The 21451-nt window shown below is 49.2% G+C and overlaps 1 protein-coding gene across 1 annotated transcript; it reads left to right on the top strand.

Annotated features, from left to right (window-relative positions):
• On the top strand, window positions 825-21438 carry LOC8059230. The gene is made up of 13 exons (XM_002466009.2): window positions 825-1211; window positions 1627-1806; window positions 1903-2023; window positions 2109-2148; window positions 2985-3037; window positions 3130-3191; window positions 3547-3699; window positions 4741-4952; window positions 15360-16864; window positions 18952-19866; window positions 20106-20463; window positions 20674-20727; window positions 20941-21438. Exons 1-13 carry the CDS (start codon window positions 1153-1155, stop codon window positions 21000-21002), a joined length of 3774 nt encoding a protein of 1257 aa, XP_002466054.1. The 5' UTR covers window positions 825-1152; the 3' UTR covers window positions 21003-21438.

Raw genomic sequence — 21451 nt, 5'->3', positions numbered from 1 at the left:
GATGGAGGTACAATTTCTTAGCATGAAAAATTGGCTGAGCAAGAAGAATATCCAAAATTTTAATTCAACAGAAGGGAAAAAGGTGGGCGTGATAGGGTCAGATGAATAATGCAAATTCTTTTGGTACCTAACAGACCAAAATCAAAATCAACTGCAATTATAGTAAAGCAGTTGAACTAAAATTACAAAACCTAAGTCAAAAGGCTGTACAAATTTTTCAGGTGAGATTTACTTTTGTTCAGTTAAATGTGTACCTCAAATTGAGAGGTAAGGGGGTCAATAAAACAGAGAAGTATCTATCGATTGGAAGATATAGGGAAGGCTAGTGACCAATACATGCTTAGCTAACCATTAGAAATGTACGATATGCCAAAGAACATGTCATTATGAATTCTAGCAAACCTGAAGCTGGCTGCATATATATTTTCTGCAGATATGTAGAGGGATGGTGATACACAATCAACAACTTAATGTAAAGCTTGTGTACACAACAACAACGTCCAGCTAGAACAATTAAGAATTATAGTGTCAAATACATAATACATGAAAGAATCAACTGATTAGTTTGAATATCATATACATAATACATAAATGAATCATCTTATTAGTTTGAATGAATCATATAATATTTTATTAAATATCATATATTGTTATTATAATACTTTAATAATAATTTATATAAATTTTTTAAATAAAACGAACAGTCGATAAAAGATGTCACACATTTGGAACGGTAAGAGTAATTTTTTAATGTAATAACCTCCACCAACTTGGGCAGCGACAGCACCGAATATAAATAAAAGCAAGCAAATGCAGCTCTCTCCAGTATCATCCACCTTGTCTGCAGTCTGCGCTGCACTCAACCACCACCCGCACTCTCCACCTCTCTCTCTTCCCCAGATTTTCACTATTTATTTTTCCAATTGCTATTTATCTCTTCTTTTGTGCTTTAATTTAGTTCGCACAATTCTTCTCGGATTACTCGTCTTCTTTGATTGCAATTATCGAAATTATTTTTTCCTACCTGCATTTTCCTCCTCCAAATTCTGGCTGGCCTCCTTTGATCTTGTGATCTAAGCCGGTTCAAGTCCTCAGCGTCTCCTTCCAACAAGATCTGGTACAGAAGGGGAATCGGCAAGAACCGCTCTGCAAATGAGGCCGGATACGCGGCTTGAATCGGCGGTGTTCCAGCTCACCCCGACCCGCACCAGGTGAGCTACCGGATCTGCTCGAGGAACTCCCGGCGATATTTCTCGGTTTCCTCTGTTAAATTTGGCCCGAGCTCTTCTCTTCTTCTACACCTATGTACTAATAGCCAGTCAATTATATATGTGTCGTCTCGTCTGGCTCTGGTGTGTGGCGTGTTGCCAACAATGGAGCGAGCTCCGGATGCTCATTTCCCCATGCAACGGCAAAAAGTTTTCGCCTTCACCTCATATACGTAGCCAAGCCTGGCTTCACTATCTCAACACTGCACTGTTAGATCTGATGTGCTCATGCTCCAAATTTGATCGAATACTAGGGCCACAGCTTATCGTCGTATGTCGAAATACCCATTTTTTCTGCCATCGTGATGCAGTATGTAGGCAAATGATTTGCTTCTCTCTTCTCCCCATCTTTTTCTAGGTGTGATTTAGTTGTGGTGGCGAATGGACGGAAGGAGAAGATAGCCTCTGGTTTGCTGAACCCATTCGTCACGCATCTCAAGGTTGCACAAGAACAAATTGCCAAGGGAGGCTATTCTATCACACTTGAGCCTGATCCAGAGATTGACGTGCCATGGTTTACCAGGGGCACGGTGGAGAGGTTGGTGCCAATTGTGCGTCGCATTGTTAGGGGTTGTGATTTGCAATTTTTTCTTTTGACAATGTGGGTGCTGATTTGCATGGTTGTCTTTCGCAGGTTTGTTCGTTTTGTCAGTACACCAGAGGTCCTGGAGCGGGTCACAACCATAGAGTCTGAGATATTGCAGATTGAGGATGCCATTGCTGTCCAGGGCAATGACAGCCTTGGTTTGAGATATGTAAGCAGACATCTCTGCCTCATAACTTTTGACTATAACATACTAATATCAGAAAGATGAGATGTTCATATTTGTGCTTTGTTAGGTGGATGACTATAATGGGAAATTGGTGGACTGCATGGAAGGTGAAATGCTGACGTGCACTTCTTTCTTTCGCCATGATTCAAAGAACAAACAGCAGATCTGTGGAGTCTTTGTTTTATCACCTACTCTCTCCATCTCAATTTATAAGTCATTTCAGGAATCTTGGAGAGTCAAAGCATCTCAAGTTTGACCAACATTAAAGAAAAAATTAGAAACGTTTATGACATCAAATAGATGTTACTATGAAAATATAACTAATGAAGAATCTAATGATACTTAGATGGTATCATAAATATTATTATGTTATCATATAAATTTGGTCAAACTTGAGATGCTTTGACTCTTCAAGATTCTTGGAATGACTTATAAATTGAGATGGAGGGAGTAAGTAATATAAGCAATGTTTATTTGTTACTGAAAAAGAATTCTCTGTATCTTCATGGATCACGATACTTGGCAAATTGCTATGCAGGGTTTACTTTAGAATTTATTATTCATTATAAAGTTTGTTGCAATGTAAAATCAGGCAATGTTGTTGGATTTTATACAGGTAGATAGCTTATTTTCAACATACTGGGCTGCACAAGGAAATCCCAGTGTATATGCTGGTTTATGCATGAATGACCTTTTCTAGTGTATATGGGTTGTGAAATTAAATGTTTTAGACTTTAGTTTTAGCTTTAGCTTTAGCTAGCTCATTGGAAGTTATGCATTTTGAGATGGAGCTAGCTAACACGTCGGGCATTTTAGGAACTCTCATCTACTTTAAAAAGCTACATTTTTCTTGAAGGATGAATCTGAGCTTAAACTTGTTTTGGCGACAGTTCTTGTATTTTTCTGCCCTGTTGCTGAATGTCCCTGACCCATCTACTTACAGGCAGTAAGACAAGTTACAATCCTGATGCAGACAGGGCACTTGTTCCATATAAGGTAAAGTTGTACAGATAAACCTGCCTTTTCTTTCTGCAAAAGAGTAATGCTATATGTGTTTATCATGTTCTGAGATTCCATATTGTTGGCAGGCTGGGACACAGCCAACTCCACCGTTGCAGAATCATGATGCTACACAGGAGGAGAATTCAAAGTACCTATGTGTAAAGCAGCCCATTTTGTTTTCTGTAATGTAGTACTTTAGGCTGCCACAGTGCCACTTATGGCAATTGGCAACAAAACTGTGTACATTGATAACACAATGGTTTGAATACAACTATATGATCTGTTTAACATATGCTCCATTTCATGAAGACATGCATAGATTTCTGGCATGATCATCATTTGGTTCTTCTACTATGTGATCTGTTTACTTTTTGGATGACTTCTTTTTGTATGTGTTTTCTCTTGAGAAGCATTCGTCTGTATTTTTATTTGCATGGTGAATTTAACTGCATTATAGAATGTTGTTCATACAGTCATGTCATCGCAGACTTCTTATTTTGTAGGGCTCAACTGATCAGAGTGTTGGAGACTCGCAAAACAGTCTTACGTAAAGAGCAGGCTATGGCTTTTGCACGTGCTGTAGCAGCAGGATTTGATATCGACAACTTAGTGTATTTGATCACTTTTGCAGAGCGTTTTGGTGCTTCTCGCCTGATGTAAGTACAGCGTTCTTATGTCTAATTATAATATCCTGCTTGCTCGATTGGATATATCATTTTTAGTATCATATACATCTTCCTTGGCTCCTCGCAATGTTGGGACTATAGTTTATCTTCAACTGACTCTATGTTATAGCTATGTTCTCTTTTCTTAGATTCTACTCTGTTGACAGTATAATATAGGAGCCGTGGTGTAAGCTATTTTCAAACATTGAGAGTTACTGAGAGTCCAAATATTGATAGTTTTTGGCTTTTTGCAATATGCAAGTAGCTTCAGCTAAATGATCTTAGTCAGTAGCTTATGTATCATGCAGAACCACACTATGGATGGTTCTTTCATAGACTGAGTACTGCACCAGTGTTTTAAGAGTGAAAGTGGAGTGCACCGGCGGTTTGCTTTGGGGTGTCATCTAGGTTTGTGAACTTCATGTTCCTAAACTTGTTAAATTTTTCACTTAAGGTTCAAACCTTCTTAATGACCATCTAATCGCTTATGTTGAAACTTGATTAGTGCCATCTTGGATGCTAAATGTTGAACTCATGAGTCCATAGGCAGTCTCTCTCCATCTTGTTTCTCTTTCCCTCCCTCATCTCTTTGCAGTGGGTCTCATCAGAATTTTTGTTTGTTTATTGAGTGTCATGTGAGGGCTAGTAGTGCTATGAGTGACGAGTTGGCAAAAATAGGATGACATGGTTACCATGAAGATGCCAAGTAGGTGCATCAATACTAATTTGCAACTTAGGGAGGTTTGGACCTCTGGTAAACGATGCAGCAAGTTTGGGGACTTGATATAGCAAATTAATAGTTTGGGGACCTAGGTGACAACCCCTGAACAAGTTTAGGGACAGCTGGTGCATGTTACTCTTTTATAATTTATTTTAAATTCATATAGCTGGAAAACTTACAGCCAGACCTTGACTAAGTTACATGGTTGCCTGAAAGCAAAATTACACTGTTTTAACTTTAAATCCTTTGATGCTTACCACTTTTTTTTTGATAAGTGATGCTTACCACTTTGGTGTGCTTTCAATAAATAGGAAGGCATGCACACAATTCATTGGGTTGTGGAAGCAAAAGCATGAAACTGGACAATGGATTGAAGTTGAACCTGAAGCAATGTCTGCACGCTCTGAATTTCCTCCGTTTAATCCTTCTGGCATTATGTTTATGGGGGACAACATGAAGCAAACTATGGAAACTATGTCTGTTTCCAACGGAGATGCAAATGGTGAAGATGCTTCTAAAGTAGGTATGTTTTGATGTCTAAATGTAGAGAATCACCACACACCCTATGTGGGTGGGGACTGGGGAGCCTTTCATATATATAGCCAATAGGCATACATGGAGAGTACAAACATGGTAAGCTATTACCTGTACAAGGAAACTATCCTAGGCTATACATAGAAACAACCTATCTAGGAAACTCTCTAATTGAGCCTAATTGATCCTGATATATACATATCCTAATACCCGCCCACAGTCGTAGCGAAAGAGTCACAGACACATAGACTGGTCTGAAAATCAGTGAAGAGCTGGACGGGTAGAGCCTCGGTCATGATGTCGGCGAACTGATGTGTGGAGGGGACATTAAACACTCGGAACTGTCCCAGAGCAACCTTTTCGCGGACAAAGTGGATGTCGATCTCGATGTGCTTTGTGCGGCGGTGGTGGACAGGGTTGGCAGTCATGTAGACTGCACTCACATTGTCACAGTAGACAACTGTCGCAAGCAGGATGTGGATGTGGAGCTCCTGGAGCAACTGACGCAGCCAGCAGCACTCGGCCACAACATGTGCCACTGCACGATATTCGGCTTCGGCACTGGAGAGAGACACCGTCTTTTGATGCTTGGAGGACCAAGACACCAGGTTGTCACCGAGGTAGACGCTGAAGTCGGAGGTGGAGCGGCGTGTGCCGGGCAGCCAGCCCAGTCAGCGTCGGAATAGGCGGTGAGCTGGTCAACAGCGCCGGTGCCCAATTGCAGACCTGCTGACAGTGAGCCCTTGACGTAGCACAAGATGCGCTTGATCAGCGCAAGGTGCGGCTCACGAGGGTCGTGCATGAAAAGACAGTCCTGCTAGACAACATACGTCAAGTCTGGTCTCGTCAACATGAGGTACTGGAGGGCACCAGCAATGCTCCTGTACTCCGAGGCGTTGGCGACCGGGGCGTCCTCTGAGGCGGACAGCTTGGTCTAGACATCCACAAGTGTAGCAGTCTAGTGGCATTCAGACATGCCAGCACGCTGGAGGAGATCCACAACGTACTGTCACTGGGAGAGGAACAGCTCACTGCTGTCTCGGGTCACCGAGATGCCGAGGAAGTGGTGGAGTTTGCCAAGGTCCGTCATGGCAAATTCTGAGTGAAGCCGGGAGGTGACATGCTGGAGAAGTGTCGTGGACGACGCGGTGATGATGATGTTGTCGACGTAGAGGAGGAGGTAGGCCATGTCAACGCCGGCCTTGTAGATTAACAGGGAGGCATCAGACTTGGAGGTGGTGAAGCCAATGCTGCAGATGTAGGTGGAGAAGCGCTGGTTTCAAGCTCGCGGTGCCTGCTTAAGTCCATACAGGGACTTGTGTAGCAAGCATATAGAGTTAGGGGCAGCAGGGTCGACGAAGCCTTTCGGCTGCTCACAGTAGACCGTCTCCTCGAGGTTGCCGTGAAGGAAGGCATTCTTCACGTCGAGCTGGCGTATGGGCCAATCTTGTGAAGCAGCAATGCTAAGGACGGTGCGGATCATGGCAGGCTTGACAATCGGACTGAAGGTCTCGTCGTAGTTGACGCCGGTCTCCTGTGAGAAGCCATGGACAACCCAGCGCGCCTTGTGCCGGGCGAGGGAGCCGTCGGAGTGAAGCTTGTGCTTGAACAGCCACTTGCCAGTGACAATGTTCGCACCAGGTGGCCGAGGGACGAGGCGCCAAGTGCCGTTGTCGATCAGCGCGTTGTACTATTTAGCCCTCGCAGTGCGCCAATTGGGATCGGCGAGGGCACTACGATAGTTCACCGAGATGGGCGAGGCGACGGAGGCGGAGAACCTGTAGCGCTGGACGGTGCGGAGGCTGCTGGTCTGTGAACGTGTCACAGGCCGGGCCACTGGAGCTGATGGAGGCGCAGCAGGTGGTGCTGGTGGTGCCGCCGAGGGTGCTGGAGGGGGGCTGGTGCCACTGGTACAGCAGGGGCCACGAAAGCAGACTCAGGGACCACTGCCTCTGTGGTCGGCACTACAGACCGAGCGCAGCGAGTGTAGACGACGCGGAACCGTTGGCTGCCTAGTTGGGGCCCGCCCGCAGGAGGGGCAGCAGGAGGGTGCCCACCCGTAGGGGTAACCATGGGGTCCAGGGGCTCCGGTGATGCATCCTGGCTGGAGGCGGGCATCAGCGGACGGTGTAATGGTGCTCGCTGGTGCCGTCGCGGAAGACAGTCCCTGCAGCAAAAAATTAAGTGAAGACGACATGGAAGCCGCCGATGGTGCTGTCGCGAATGGAAAGGCGTGTTAGAATGTAATTGTAACAGCCCATATTGGGCGTATGGCCTATTGGCCCATGTACATTGTAACCCTAGCCTATTAGGCTATATAATGAAAGTCACTTCCCTGATTAGGGTGTGCGGTGTTTCTACATGGTATCGAGCTATCACGATTTCTTTTTCGCTGCCCGTACGATCTCGCTGCGAGGTCGTGCGCCACCGCACCACGCGCCGTCGCGCCGTCGCGTGCCCGCTCGCCCGCGCACCACGCGCAGTCGCGAGCCTGCTCACCTCGCACGCGCCGCCGCGCCGCTCGACCGCGTCGCGACTCGCGCCCGCGCCGCTCGTCCGCGTTCGCTCGCCGCTCGCCCGAACTCGCGATTCCGCTCGTCCGCCGCGCTTCCCAGGCCGCCGCGCACGCACCCGCTCGCGCCGCCGCCCAGTCAAGCCGCCGCGCGACCCGCCGCCTCCTCCGCTGCCTTCTCGCGCAGCACAGGTCGCAGCCTCCAGACGCTGCCGCCACTGCCGCACGATTCCTCTCGTGCTGCTCAGGCCGCCCGTCTCTGATTCGTGATGACGCAGTCGACGCAGTCGTCCTCCACGACCGGCTCCCTCGGCTCCGCCACGTCTGGTGCGACGGTGGACGGCCTCGCACCTGCCTTCTACGCCGCCTACACTGCTGGTAACATCAAGCAGCACGTTCCTATCGTCCTCTGTCTCGAGCGTCCCAATTACTCCAAGTGGAAGGCCTTCTTCACTGCTGTTTGCGGGAAGTACGGACTGCTCGGACACATCGACGGCACGGAGGCTGCTCGTCCGACCGACCCTACATGGTCCCAGCCCGACGCCTGCATTCGCGGGTGGATGTACAACTCCTGCGACGACACCGTCCTCGACCTCGCCATGGAGCCCGATCAAGATGCACGCGCCTTGTACGTCTCTATCGAGGCTCTGTTCCAGGCGAACAAGGAGCCTCGGGCGATCATCCTTGGGCAGGAATTCCACAGCATGACCCAAGGTGATCTCTCCGTCGATGCCTACGCGCAGCAGATGAAGCAAACTGCCGACGCTATGAGGGAGGTCGGTCACACCATCTCCCCCTCGCAGCTTGTGCTCAACCTTCTGCGCGGCATCAATCCCCGCTTCGCCAACACCGCCGACATCATCGCCAACACGTCGCCGCTCCCCGACTTCAAGGCTGCCACCAACATGCTTCGCGTCAAGGAACTTTGCCTTGGTAACGAGGGCAAGGAAGCTTCGGCGTCGGCGCTCGCTGCCTTCACCAACCCCTCCTGCACCGCGCCTTCTTGCCAGACTACCGCCTCCTTGGCCCCCAATCGCGGTGGTGGTGGCAAGGGCAAAGGGGGTAAGGGCAAAGGTGGCCGCGGCGGCAACAGCAACAACGGTGGAGGGCGCAATCAGCAGAACCAGCAGCAGCGTGGAGCCCAACAGGGCCCCTCCGGTGGGCGCCAAGCTCCTCCACTGGCCGGCCCTTGGTTCTGCTACCCTCCTTGGGCCGGCCAGTGGGCACCGCAGCACCAGCAGCAGCAGTGGGGGGCGCCATCAGCACCTCCCCCACCGCCTCCACCTCAGCATCAGGCTCACCGCGTTCGCGCCGCCCCAGTACTCTGCACCGCCTGCGTACGGGTCCTGGGATCAGACCAGCCTGATCGCCTCCCTCAACCAGTTGGCACTTCAAGGTGCCAATCCCTAGGTCATGGACAGCGGAGCGACAGCTCACATGACCTCCAATGACGGTATACTCCTTTCCCGTCTCCCGACGCCATCGTCCTCTATTACGGTTGGCAACGGACAATCTATTCCTGTTCTTAGTCGTGGCACTTCTTCTTTACAAATAGCTGATCATTCCTTTCATCTTAATAATATTCTTGTCGCTCCACATCTCACTCGTAACCTGTTATCCGTTCGACAGCTTACTCGCGACAATAATTGTTCTATTGAGTTTGACGCCTCTGGTTTTTCTGTTAAGGATCTCAAGACCAGGACGGTCCTCCTTCGGTGCAATAGTAACGAGGACCTCTATACCATCCCACATCGCCTACCACCTCGCTGTCATGTTGCTGTCGTCTCCCCGGAGCTGTGGCACTCCCGTCTTGGTCGTCCTGCACCTGCAGTCGTCGCTACCCTTAATAAATTATCAGCTATTCAATGTAATAAAGCAGCTCATCGCATTTGTCATGCTTGCCAGCTCGGTAAACATGTTAGGCTGCCGTTTGCTAGTTCGGTCTCTAGAACATCAGTACCCTTTGAACTCGTTCATTGTGATGTTTGGACCTCTCCAGTGTCGAGTATTTCTGGTTATAAATTCTATCTTGTGTTAGTTGATGATTATACACATTATTGCTGGACGTTTCCTCTTCGTCATAAATCCGAAGTTCACGATCATATTGTTCGCTTTGTTGCTTATGCTCATACACAGTTCAGCTCTTCTGTTCGCTGTTTTCAGGCCGACAATGGCACCGAGTTCCTGAATAATGCCACTGCTGTCTTCTTGGCTGCCCGAGGCATTCTTCTTCGAACTTCCTGCCCCTACACATCAGCTCAGAATGGCAAGGCTGAACGCATGCTTCGCACCCTGAACAATGGTGTTCGCACGCTTCTGATTCATGCCGCCATGCCCTCGTCCTATTGGGTCGAAGCCCTTTCGACCGCCGTGTTCCTCACGAATCGGCGGCCGTCCGCGTCCATCACGAACGGTATACCATATCATCTTCTTCACCACAAAATGCCAGACTACTCCATCCTACGTGTTTTTGGCTGCCTCTGCTATCCCAACCTTAGTGCCACGACTCACCACAAACTATCCCCTCGCTCCATGGCGTGTGTCTTCCTCGGTTACCCTCCTTCACAGAAGGGCTACCGGTGTCTTGATCTCTCCACCCGCAAGATCATCATCTCGCGGCATGTTGTTTTTGATGAGACTCACTTTCCGTTTGCGGCTTCCAAGCCCCAACCGGATTCGCTTGATTTTTTGTTACAGGACATCCTTCCCGCGCCAGCTCCTTCCACCTTGGATGTTGAGCGAACGCGGACTCTCGAGGATGACGCCGGTGATCCTGTTGGTCTCGATCCGGCCATTCTATGGCATGGTGCTGCTCATCGGATGCCTCAGGTTCCTCGGATGGATGCTCCTCGGCAGGTTGCTGCTCCCCCACCAGCAGCCCCTGTCGTTGCTGCTGTTCCTCGGACGGATGCTCCTCGGCAGGTTGCTGCTCCCCTACCAGCAGCCCCTGTCGTTGCTGCTCCTCGGCAGGTCGCTGCTCCCCCACCACCAGCTCCTGTCGCCGGGAGCCGCTTTGGTCTTCAGTACAGCCGACGGCCCAGGGTGGCCGCGGCGGCACCCACGGCTGCAGCCCCACAGGCGGTGGTGCTGCCGGCCTCAGCTGCGATCCCAGCCCCACAGGAGGTGGTGCTGCCGATCGTTGCACCACAGCCATCTACTCGGGCCACTCGCTCCCAGACAGGCTCCCTGCCTCCGCCTATGGACCGCTACGGCTTCACCGCGTCGCACTCCAGCCTGGCTTCTCCGTTGCCAGGCAACTCCCGCGCCGCGCTCGCTGATCCCAATTGGCGCGCGGCTATGACTGAAGAATACAAGGCGCTCATGGACAATGGCACCTGGCGTCTCGTACCTCGACCTCCTCGTGCCAATGTCATCAGTGGCAAGTGGGTCTTCAAGCACAAGTATCGTGCTGACGGCTCTCTGGCTCGTCACAAAGCCAGATGGGTCGTTCGTGGGTTCTCACAGCAGTACGGCATCGACTACGACGAGACGTTCAGTCCGGTTGTCAAGCCGGCCACCATCAGGGTCGTCCTCAGCATCGCCGCCTCTCGTTCCTGGCCGATACATCAGCTGGATGTGAAGAACGCCTTTCTTCACGGCCATCTGAACGAGACGGTCTACGTTCAGCAGCCACCTGGCTTCGTTGACTCGACGGCTCCTGACCACGTCTGTCTCCTGCGAAAGTCCTTGTACGGACTCAAGCAGGCGCCCAGGGCGTGGCACCAGCGGTTCTCCGGCTTCATCCAGCGGTGCGGCTTCACAGCTTCGACCTCCGACACGTCCCTCTTTGTTTACAAAGTGGGTGCTGATGTTGCCTATTTGCTCCTCTACGTCGACGACATCGTCTTGACAGCTTCGTCGACCTCGCTTCTTCGACGCCTCACCGAGCTTCTTCACTCCGAGTTCGCCATGACAGATCTCGGGGATCTCCATCACTTCCTCGGGATCTCTGTCACGCGTTCTGCTGATGGCCTCTTCCTGTCTCAGCGCTAGTACGCTGTGGACCTGCTTCAGCGCGCAGGCATGGCTGAGTGTCACTCTACGGCGACTCCTGTTGACACTCAGGCCAAGCTTTCCGCTACGGACGGCGCTCCGGTGGCGGATGTCACTCAGTACCGCAGCCTCGCCGGCGCTCTGCAGTATCTCACGCTGACTCGTCCGGATCTTGCCTATGCAGTTCAGCAGATTTGCCTCTTCATGCACGACCCGCGAGAGCCTCATCTTGCGATGCTCAAGCGTGTTCTGCGGTACGTCAAAGGCACTCTCTCCACTGGGCTTCACATCGGCACAGGTAGCATTACCAGCTTGACTGCCTACTCCGATGCTGATTGGGCTGGCTGTCCCGACTCTCGGCGCTCCACTTCAGGGTACTGTGTCTTTCTCGGCGACAACTTAGTCTCTTGGTCCTCCAAACGACAGACTACAGTCTCTCGTTCGAGTGCGGAGGCCGAGTATCGTCCTGTTGCACACACTGTGGCTGAGACTTGTTGCCTTCGTCAGTACTTCAGGAGCTCCACGCACCCATCTCTTCGGCGACGATCGTCTTCTGCGATAATGTTAGTGCTGTCTACATGACTGCCAATCCAGTTCATCATCGTCGCACGAAGCATATTGAGATAGATATTCACTTCGTCCGTGAGAAGGTTGCTTTGGGACAGGTTCGGGTGCTCCATGTTCCATCGTCTCGTCAGTTCGCGGACATTATGACCAAAGGGTTACCTGTACAGTTATTTACTGACTTTAGGACCAGTCTTTGTGTTTGTGACACTCCCGCTTAGACTGAGGGAGGGTGTTAGAATGTAATTGTAACAGCCCATATTGGGCGTATGGCCTATTGGCCCATGTACATTGTAACCCTAGCCTATTAGGCTATATAATGAAAGTCACCCCCCTGATTAGGGTGTGCAGTGTTTCTACAAGGCGGACTCATCAAAAGTGACATGGCGAGAGATGATAATGCGACGAGTGGCCATGTCGAGGCAGCGGTAGCCCTTGTGAGAGGATGGGTAGCCTAGGAAAACACAGGGGGCGGATTGAGGGGCGAGTTTGTGTGGGGAGGTGGATGTGAGGTTGGGGTAACAGAGGCATCCAAAAACTCAAAGCGAAGAGTAGTCTGGGAGGGTGTTGTGAAGGAGTTGTTGGGGTATTTGGTTGTGAATGGAGGAGGGATGTCTATTAAGAAGGAAGGTGGCTGTGGTTAGGGCCTTAGCCCAATACGGAGGTGGCATGGACGCATGAAGAAGCATGGTGCGGATGGTGTTATTTGTGGTGCGGAGCATGCGTTCAACCTTGCCGTTTTGTGGGGAGGTGTAGGGGCATGAGAGGCGGAGTGTAATGCCATGGCTGGCGAGGAAGGTAGTAGTAGCAAGATTAACGAACTCAGTTCCATTGTCAGCTTGAATGGATTTGGGTGTGGTGCCAAATTGTGTCTGAGTGTAGGCAATGAACTCAACAATGTGGCGGTGCACCTCAGATTTTTGTCTAAGAGGAAAAGACAAGTTGTAATGAGAAAAATCATCTTGTAAAACAAGATAGTATTTAAATCCAAAGATGCTGCATACGGGAGATGTTCACACATCACAATGTACTAAGTGAAAAGGAGCATGGGTTACGGAGGTGGGAATGACTAAAGGGGAGCCGCACGTGCTTGCCAAGTTGACATGCATGGCAGAGACATGGTGAGCTCTTATTGTAGGAGATGACCGACATGTTCTGCAGTGTGGCGAGGCTGGATGGACTGGGGTGGCCAAGGCGCTGGTGCCATAGGGACGAAGTGATGGCGAAGCTGCAGTGGTGTGCTGGCGTGGAGGGGAAGGTGTAGAGATCGCCACCACTATTGCAGCGAAGATTCACGTGCCCCGTCTGTTGGTCCTTGACAGAAAAACCACAAGCGTCAAATTCAATGGAACAATTATTGTCACGGGTGAATTGACGAACAGAAAGGAGGTTGCGCACTAAATCAGGGGCAACCAGAACATTGTTAAGATGAAAAAGAGTGTTAGGGGAAGATAGTATGGATGTGCCACGGCTGGTGATGGGATTGATGGTGCCATTGCCAATCGTGATACCTGGAGGGGGAAGACGGGACAGAAGTATACCATCCGAGGATGACATGTGAGTCGTGGCGCCGATGTCGAGGACCCAGGGGGAGGACCCCTAGAGAGACCTCTGGTTCAGAGCAGCGATCAGGCCGGCCTGATCCCAGCCGCCCTCTGCTGAGGAGGTGGAGCAGGGGTCGCAGTGCCAATGCCGGAGAACTGGACAGGAGCGAGCGCGGTGTGGGCTTGGGCTGAAGGCTGAAGGGAAGGCGCCAAGGACCCCGGGGCCTCCCCACATTGGTGGGCGCCATGGCTGCTGCTGCATCCCGGCTGCCCAGGGAGGATAGCAGTACCAGGGGCCATTGACAGTGCAGAGGGCCTGTGCCCGCCCCCGGATTGGGCGCTGCCCCTGCTCTTATTCATCCAACGACCGCCGGCGCTGCCCGGACCGCCACCGCTGCTGGAGCCGCCGCTGTTGCTGCCCTGGTGACCAGTGGCGAAACTGCCGCCGGTGGTACTGGAGATGGTGCAGCAGGTTGTGCCACACGAGGCGTGGAACGCGGTCTGGGCAGCAACGGTGCCCTCGTTGGCGAGGTGGAGCTCCTTCAGCATGAGCTTCTCGCGAGCGATGGCGAAGTCCGGCAGGGGGTGCGAATCAGCGATGTTGTCGGCGGTACCAGCGAAGCGGGGATTGAGGCCGCGCAGGAAGTTGAGGACAAGCTCCGAGTCGGTGATGGTGCGGCCGACATCGCGGAGCGCATCGGCGGTGGCCTTCATCCGCTGGGCGTAGTCGTTGATGGACGAATCGCCCTGGGTCATGGAGTGGAACCCGTGACCCAGGAAGATGGCGCGCGGAGCTTTGTTGGCCTCGAAGAGGTGCTTGATGGCGACCCAAAGCTCGCGCGCAGTCTGGTTCGGCGCCGCAGCAAGGCCAAGGACGTCTGGTCCAGCGGAGCCAAGGAGCCAGCCGGGAACGCAGGGGTCCACGAGGGCCCAAGCAGGGTCAGTGGGATTGGCCTCCGCTGTGCCATGCACATGCGGGAGAAGACCAAATTTCCCGCAAAGGGAGGAGAAGAACGGCTCCCACTGGTTGAAGTTGGGCTTGGCCAGTTCCAGGGTCACCGGGATGTGGTTTTTGACAGATATCGTCGCATAGGGGGCGACGAGGATGGCCGGGACAGCGGAGGTGCCTGTAGGGGCCATGGTGCCAGAAGGTTGGCTGGAGGTGGGGGCAGGGGAGGTCGACTTGGTGACCTGGGAGGAGAGAGGTCTGGGCGTGGGAGGGAGGCCTGGGAGGAGTTAGGGCTGGACGTGGGTGAGGAGGAAGAAGAACCTAGGTCTCTGATACCATGTAGAGAATCACCACACACCCTATGTGGGTGGGGAGCCTTTCATATATATAGCCAGTAGGCATACATGGAGAGTACAAACATGGTAAGCTATTACCTGTACAAGGAAACTATCCTAGGTTATACATAGAAACAGCCTATCTAGGAAACTCTCTAATTGAGCCTAATTGATCCTGATATATACATATCCTAATACTAAACATCCTCCAAGCTATTAAACTGATTGTTGTTTGGTGCAATGACTGAACTTATGTTCTTACAAGTTCACGATAGCTTGTTGTTCCCTGAGACTGGATAATTATTATACAGGAACCTTCCTTTTGATGGAGGCTCAGTTTTCTATTCATTCATTATGTGCACAACTGTTGACTCTACCTCTTGAAGCTAATTGTCCCATGCTTGATTTAAAAATTTCCCCTATAAGATGATTGAAATATACCCTCAATTTACTGAGTAAGTGTCCTTGGATCTCATCAATAACTTTTGTTGCTTGACAGATCAGAGGACATCTCAGCACTCTGGTGCTCCCCATGAGTTCTTCCATGGTCCATATCAGTCAGCATATCCACCGTGGGCAAGGCATCCACCTTACTCTATGCAAGGCATGCCTTACTATCCTGGAATGAACCCATATTACCCTTCCCCCTACCCCCCAATGGATGAGACCAGGTACCACCACTCAGAAAGGAGAGTATCAAAGAAACACTCCTCAGATAGCAAGGACTCAGAAACTTCGGATGACAAAACTGATCAGAGTGGTTCAGAGAGGGAAATTTCTTATGGTCACAGGTCCCATAAAAAGGATAAAAGGACAGGCAAGAAGAAGCCTAGTGTGGTTGTCATCCGAAATATCAATGTAACATCAAAAAGGCATGGATCATCGAATAGTGAATCACAAACAGGTTCAGATGTAGCATCAGAGGACAGCGATGATTCACACACCAAGTCCAGAAAGAAAAAGAATAAGAGTTCAAGTTCAAAGAAAAAAGATGCTAGGAAGATGGTTTTTGAGTCTGCAGATGAATATAGCAAGGATGAAATGTCATATGGGCAAGATGGAGACCAAGGGAACTGGAATGTTTTCCAAAGTTTCCTGCTAAGAGGTGATGAGAAGACAAGACATAATGACGCTGACCTATTCACCAGTGAGAAAAAAGCACCCCCAGCAAGGATGAAGGAGAGCAGAAGTGCTGATGATTCTATTCTCTTGGCAGAGCGAAAGTCTGCTGGGGCCAATGAACATAATACAATAGGTTTCAGTATGGAAAATGGGAGGATTAGACCCCGGCAGATGCTGTCTGGTGATGAACTTATGATGTCTGGGGAAGGGGAAGGTACGAGCTTTGCAGGTGATGACATTAAGGAGATTGAAGCTGGAGGTGTGAGATACAGGAGAGGAACAGGTGATGACTTCATGATATATGGACAGAAAGAGTCAATGGACAGAGGGAGTTCTTTGGACCCTCTTGCAGAAGCACAGTACAAGAGCCCCACCCTGTTTGAAAAAAATGTACACAGCTTGGCAGATGAGTCCTTTATGATACCTCTTAGGTCTACCTCAGAGGATAATCATGAACCAGAATGTCGTACTGCCATTGACATTGATGTTGAGCTTCCCTTAACTGTTCAGAAGATATCAGATGCTAAAGCTGGTAGCCAGCTTTTCTATGAGCCAGTTGAATTGATGCCAGAGCGAGGATGTGAAGACGTTTCATTTGGATATGATCCAGCAATGGATTATAACATTCAGATGCAGAGTCAACCTGCCACCATGGTTGAAGATGCACATGTGGAAGATGCATCGTTGAGCGCTGTGGATGAAGTAAAGAAGCCAGAGAAAGACAAGAAGCTAAGAAGTTCACAGGAGAGTTTGGATAAACGTATAAAAGATGCTTCGGTGAGGAGGTTGTCATCATCAAAAGGCCCGCTGACTGATGCACAGAAACGTGCACAAAACTTGCGAGCATATAAAGCAGATCTTCAGAAAGCAAAGAAAGAGCAGGTATTGGTGTATTACTTTTTTTTATACCTATTAACTCTTTTTGCGTGAATTATATAGATGCTCCTTGCCACTCAGCATGTGTTGTTTTCAATGTTTTCAGGTCGACTGGTCGAACCTGGTTGACCTGGGACCGACCAGACGATTAATCGTCGACCAGATCGATTAATCGACCCTGGTCGACCCTAGTCGTCCATCTGGTTGTCCATGTATATCAGGACATATACCTATATATATACCTCTCTATATATACCATATTATACACAATAAAGGAAGCATCAAGACTGCATTAGTGTTTAGCTGGTGACTTATTTGTGGAAGTTGTTTTCCTCTCTTTTCTGCACTGTCCAGAGGTCCATATTCATGTCCCAAACTCCATTTCTTTGCTGACTTGCTGCTGGCAGCCTGGAATACCATAATTAGCAAGCAGCAACACTAATGCAGTCTTGATCTTGACACACCTTAACAGCAGCACTGCTGCAATAGCAAATAACTAACATTTAGCAGACATAGCAGCCACACAGCCAGCATATTACATAACCAAAGTCCATTTCCTGGTTAAATAGGCCCAAAAACAGAGTAACCAAACTGGTCGTCCATGTTCTGGTCGGATTAGTCGTCGACTAATCGGACGACCAGCTTTCTGGTCGAGCCGGACCTCCTAATCGAACACTTGGGACCAACCAGGATGACTAATCGCGATTAATCGGACGACCTGAAAACATTGGTTGTTTTAATCTAGTTAATGTTGTAGACAAGTTAAAATTTTCAGGCATGATGTTCTCTTATTAGCTTGTCCAGAATCTTGTAGTTTTGATGTGAATACCAATATTATTTTAAAAGTAACCTTAATGTTTAAATACTGACTCCTATCTTCCTTATACAGACCAAGTTAATTGTGTAGCAGGCTATCTAGTATCATTTGGCACAGATGAGCATGCTCAATGGTGGAGCACCTAGTAGAGGTGCCATCCACCCAGAGCTTGAATCCTGGGCTGCACTGGTGAGGTTCTTGCCCCAGGCGGGCTTCAGTGGGCCCCTTCTTAAAGATAAGCAGAGGGGGCTCCTTTCTCCCTGATCAAGTATTTTTATCCACCGTGGCACTGTCATTTGCCAGATGGTTGCCCCTTCATGTGATGGCTCCACTAAATAGTGTTTGGTACCTAGGAAGACAATTCGAGCTGTCACTACCTAATAATTGCCTTAGAATCAAGGTGTACAAAATTGCAAATATTTACACACTATGATATGTGATCTAACATGAAGAATACCTCAAATTGGGGTAGTGATTCTTATTGTCCTAACTGTTCTTATAATGGAGGTTTATTTATTGATAGAATTAGCCTAACCTGACTGAAGGAGAATAAATTGGTGGAATATTGGATATATTGCATTGGGTCCCATGGGCTGATTAGATGCGCGTAGTACTCGGAGATGGTGTCGATGAAGTCGATGCTGATGCCGGAGTAGAACGCGCGAGGTCGATGGGCCAGCAAGACGACACGACGGTGGCGGTGCGTCCCGATCGGGCGGCACAAGGCGCACAGCGGGTCACGAACACGTGGGGTTGAAGGCGCTAACGCGGATCGACGAGGTGGAGATGGACAAATCCGCCCGACAACAGTGACACGCCAGATCTTGCTGCCTCCATGGCAGCGCAGGGTCGAGGCGTGTGGCTGGCCCTGGCCGCCACCATGGCGGCATGGGACGAGGCGATATCCATCTGCCTCCATGCGATGAAGATCAGGTGTTGATGGCGCCAGTCGGCGGCAAGCCTGAGGACGAGGCAGCGGCGGCAGCCTGGCAATGACGTAGGGGAGTCCCGATCTGCTGTGCGACGACGATGATGGCAGCCGGATCAATAGGATCGGGCGCCTAAACAGGGGCGGTGCCCCCGGCGGAGATCGACCTCTCCCCGGGGGGCGCGCAGTGCGGAAGCAGCGGCAGCTAGGGTTAGGATCTAGGTACATAGGACTAACACCTTATGTGGGTACATAATGTGGTACTATTCCTATTTACTCTAACACTGACAACTTGTTGCAGTATTTGTAATATTTTCAACATTGAGTTGGTGATTTTCCCATTTTCAGGAAGAGGAACAGATCAAACGGCTAGAAAAGCTTAAGCTAGAGAGGCAAAAGAGGATTGCTGCAAGAAGCAGCACTTCCAATGCACCAACACCACAGCAGCCCAGAGTCAAGCCTTCTCCCAAGGTTTCCCCCAGTACCTACAAGAGCTCAAAGTTCAGCGATGCTGAACCTGCATCCTCTTCACCTCTCAGAAAACTTCCTGTCAAAACTACCACAGGGACGGATCCTAAAAAAACAGCAAAATCAAGCAAACTAAATGATAGTACTAATGCAGTTAGTAAGTCAACCTCATCATTGACAGACATGAAGGAGAAAAGTGGGAGGACCGAATCATCCAACGAGAGATTGAGAAAACTTGCTGAACCTAAAACTAACAGTTCAACTGGCCATCCTTTGAATTCCAAGTCAGCAAGGGTGGACCACCCACGGAGAAAAAGCATGCCACAAGACACCCAGACAGTGAAAATTTCAGCTATAATGCAGCTTGACCAGACTAAATCAGCAACACTACCAGAACTGAAGGTCAAATACCCGCAAGCTCCTGCTGTTGCAAAAATTGCTGTAGCTAGTAGAGAGAAAAAAGAGGTTTCACCTGGAGCTAAAGCTCTTCCTACAACAGAAACTGCTGGTGTAAAGGAAACTAACGGTAACATCTCGAGGATGAACAGCAGCGATGATAATGTGGTGGTTGAGAAGACCGTTGTGATGCTCGAAAATGAGGTGGTTTCAACACCTCCGGTCATTCTACATTCTGGAAGAAATGCAGCAAAGGAAACTTCTTGTGATGACAGGGCAGAGAAGCCCAGTCCAGAATTGGAGTACATTGCAATCAGGGCTCCACTGTCTCCAGTTATTCTTCCGGAGGCTGAGAGTCCTGTCACCAATGGATCTGATGACCAGGGGAGCTCATATGAGGTATGGTCTTTATGCTGTTCTTTTCATTCTCATTCACACCTTTGTTTGTCAATCGTCATGATCCATGTTTCATCGTTTCTGTGCGTTGTATTCCTGATGTATGTACGCAGTCATCAATTAAAAGGCCAAACATTGCTCTGTACTATTAAATTGAATGTGTCTTGTACTCTTGTTGCGATGTAATATGATATGATGGATCCGGTAAGCTAGAGTAATAAAAGAATGCCCGTTCTGATTAGGTGGTGACTGAGTGTCTAAAGGATGAACCTGAGGGGCCAACCTTGGCTGCCGTGGAGAAACCTTACCAAGCCCCCTTTGCTAGGGTGACATCGCTGGAGAATGCATCAGACAGCAGTCCATTACCTGTGCAAGAACCTGAATCCCTTGTGCATGCAGATAGCATTAAGGCTCGAGTGCCTGAGCCTGTGTACACAGTTTCAGTTCAGGGCCATGAGGTAAGTGAAAAGCCTCGAAGCAAAGAGCCAAAAGGCTTCAGGAAACTTTTGAAATTTGGCAGGAAAAGCCATGCTTCAACCTTGATTGAGGGCACAATGGATTCCGACACGTCATCAGTTGACGAAGCCTCAGCAGGAGATGGTATGGTAGTCTGTCTCAATAGTTTGTTAACTTATTAAATAAAGTTGTTAGCATAAGGCCAGTCCATTGTATAAAAAGGGGATTCCGCTAGCATTATTTTAAGAAGAGGGAGCAATAGAAATAGAAAAAGAAGACATGAAAACATGTTTCTTAAATATGTCCATGCTGCTGTCAAGAATGCTCAACCCCTTGCTGTGCTTAATATTTCAGGTTCGATGTTGAAGAATCTCATTTCTCAAGATGACTCTGGTGCTTCTTCAAAAGGTTATTGATTAGCACAAGCAGAACTTGTCTCTTGAATTGAATCTATTTTTACCAACCATATGCATGACTTGGATACTGTGAGCAGTAAAATATTCTGTGAAACAAAAACACCGCTTCTTGGTCCCATTGCTGCACAAGAACTAAATGAACGCTATGTGAATTTATTTTCGCACTTGGTGGTAGAATGTTCACTATGTTTGTTTACTGTTTCAGCTTCTCGGTCGTTCTCCCTACTGTCACCGTTCCGCAGCAAGCACAAGGTGATTGTGCTGTGAGCATGGATCAGCGGCAATTGGGAGGAGAGGAATGGCGCAGTGCAGCACAGCACAGCACAGTACATACTTTTGGTGATGTGTTTGGAAGAGCTTTTGGTTTTCCTTCTAGTGTACACACACACACGTGCGCGCGCGCACACACACACACACGTATATACATAATTACATACATGTTGTATGGTGGCCTTGTCAGTACACAGCCTATGAAGGCTATGTACCGATGGATGGTGGTTTGCGTTGCATTTGTACATTCGTTCTTTTGTTGTTTTGTACCCTAACTATTTGTGTTGATATATACGGTCCATGTGGGTGTAATATTCTATTTTATTCCAGATTTACTATGCAAATGTTTTGCACTCATCATAGGTAGATTCATAGTCCTGTTTGGATGTTGTAGCATTAAAAAAAAGTTCTAAGAAACTGCAGTTGCACCATATTATATATAGATT

The sequence above is a fragment of the Sorghum bicolor genome, chromosome 1 (genome assembly GCF_000003195.3).
Source record: "Sorghum bicolor cultivar BTx623 chromosome 1, Sorghum_bicolor_NCBIv3, whole genome shotgun sequence".
Classification (NCBI taxonomy): domain Eukaryota; kingdom Viridiplantae; phylum Streptophyta; class Magnoliopsida; order Poales; family Poaceae; genus Sorghum; species Sorghum bicolor.
Note: the sequence above shows the minus strand (reverse complement) of the source record. Positions and strands in the feature narration are given on the sequence as shown.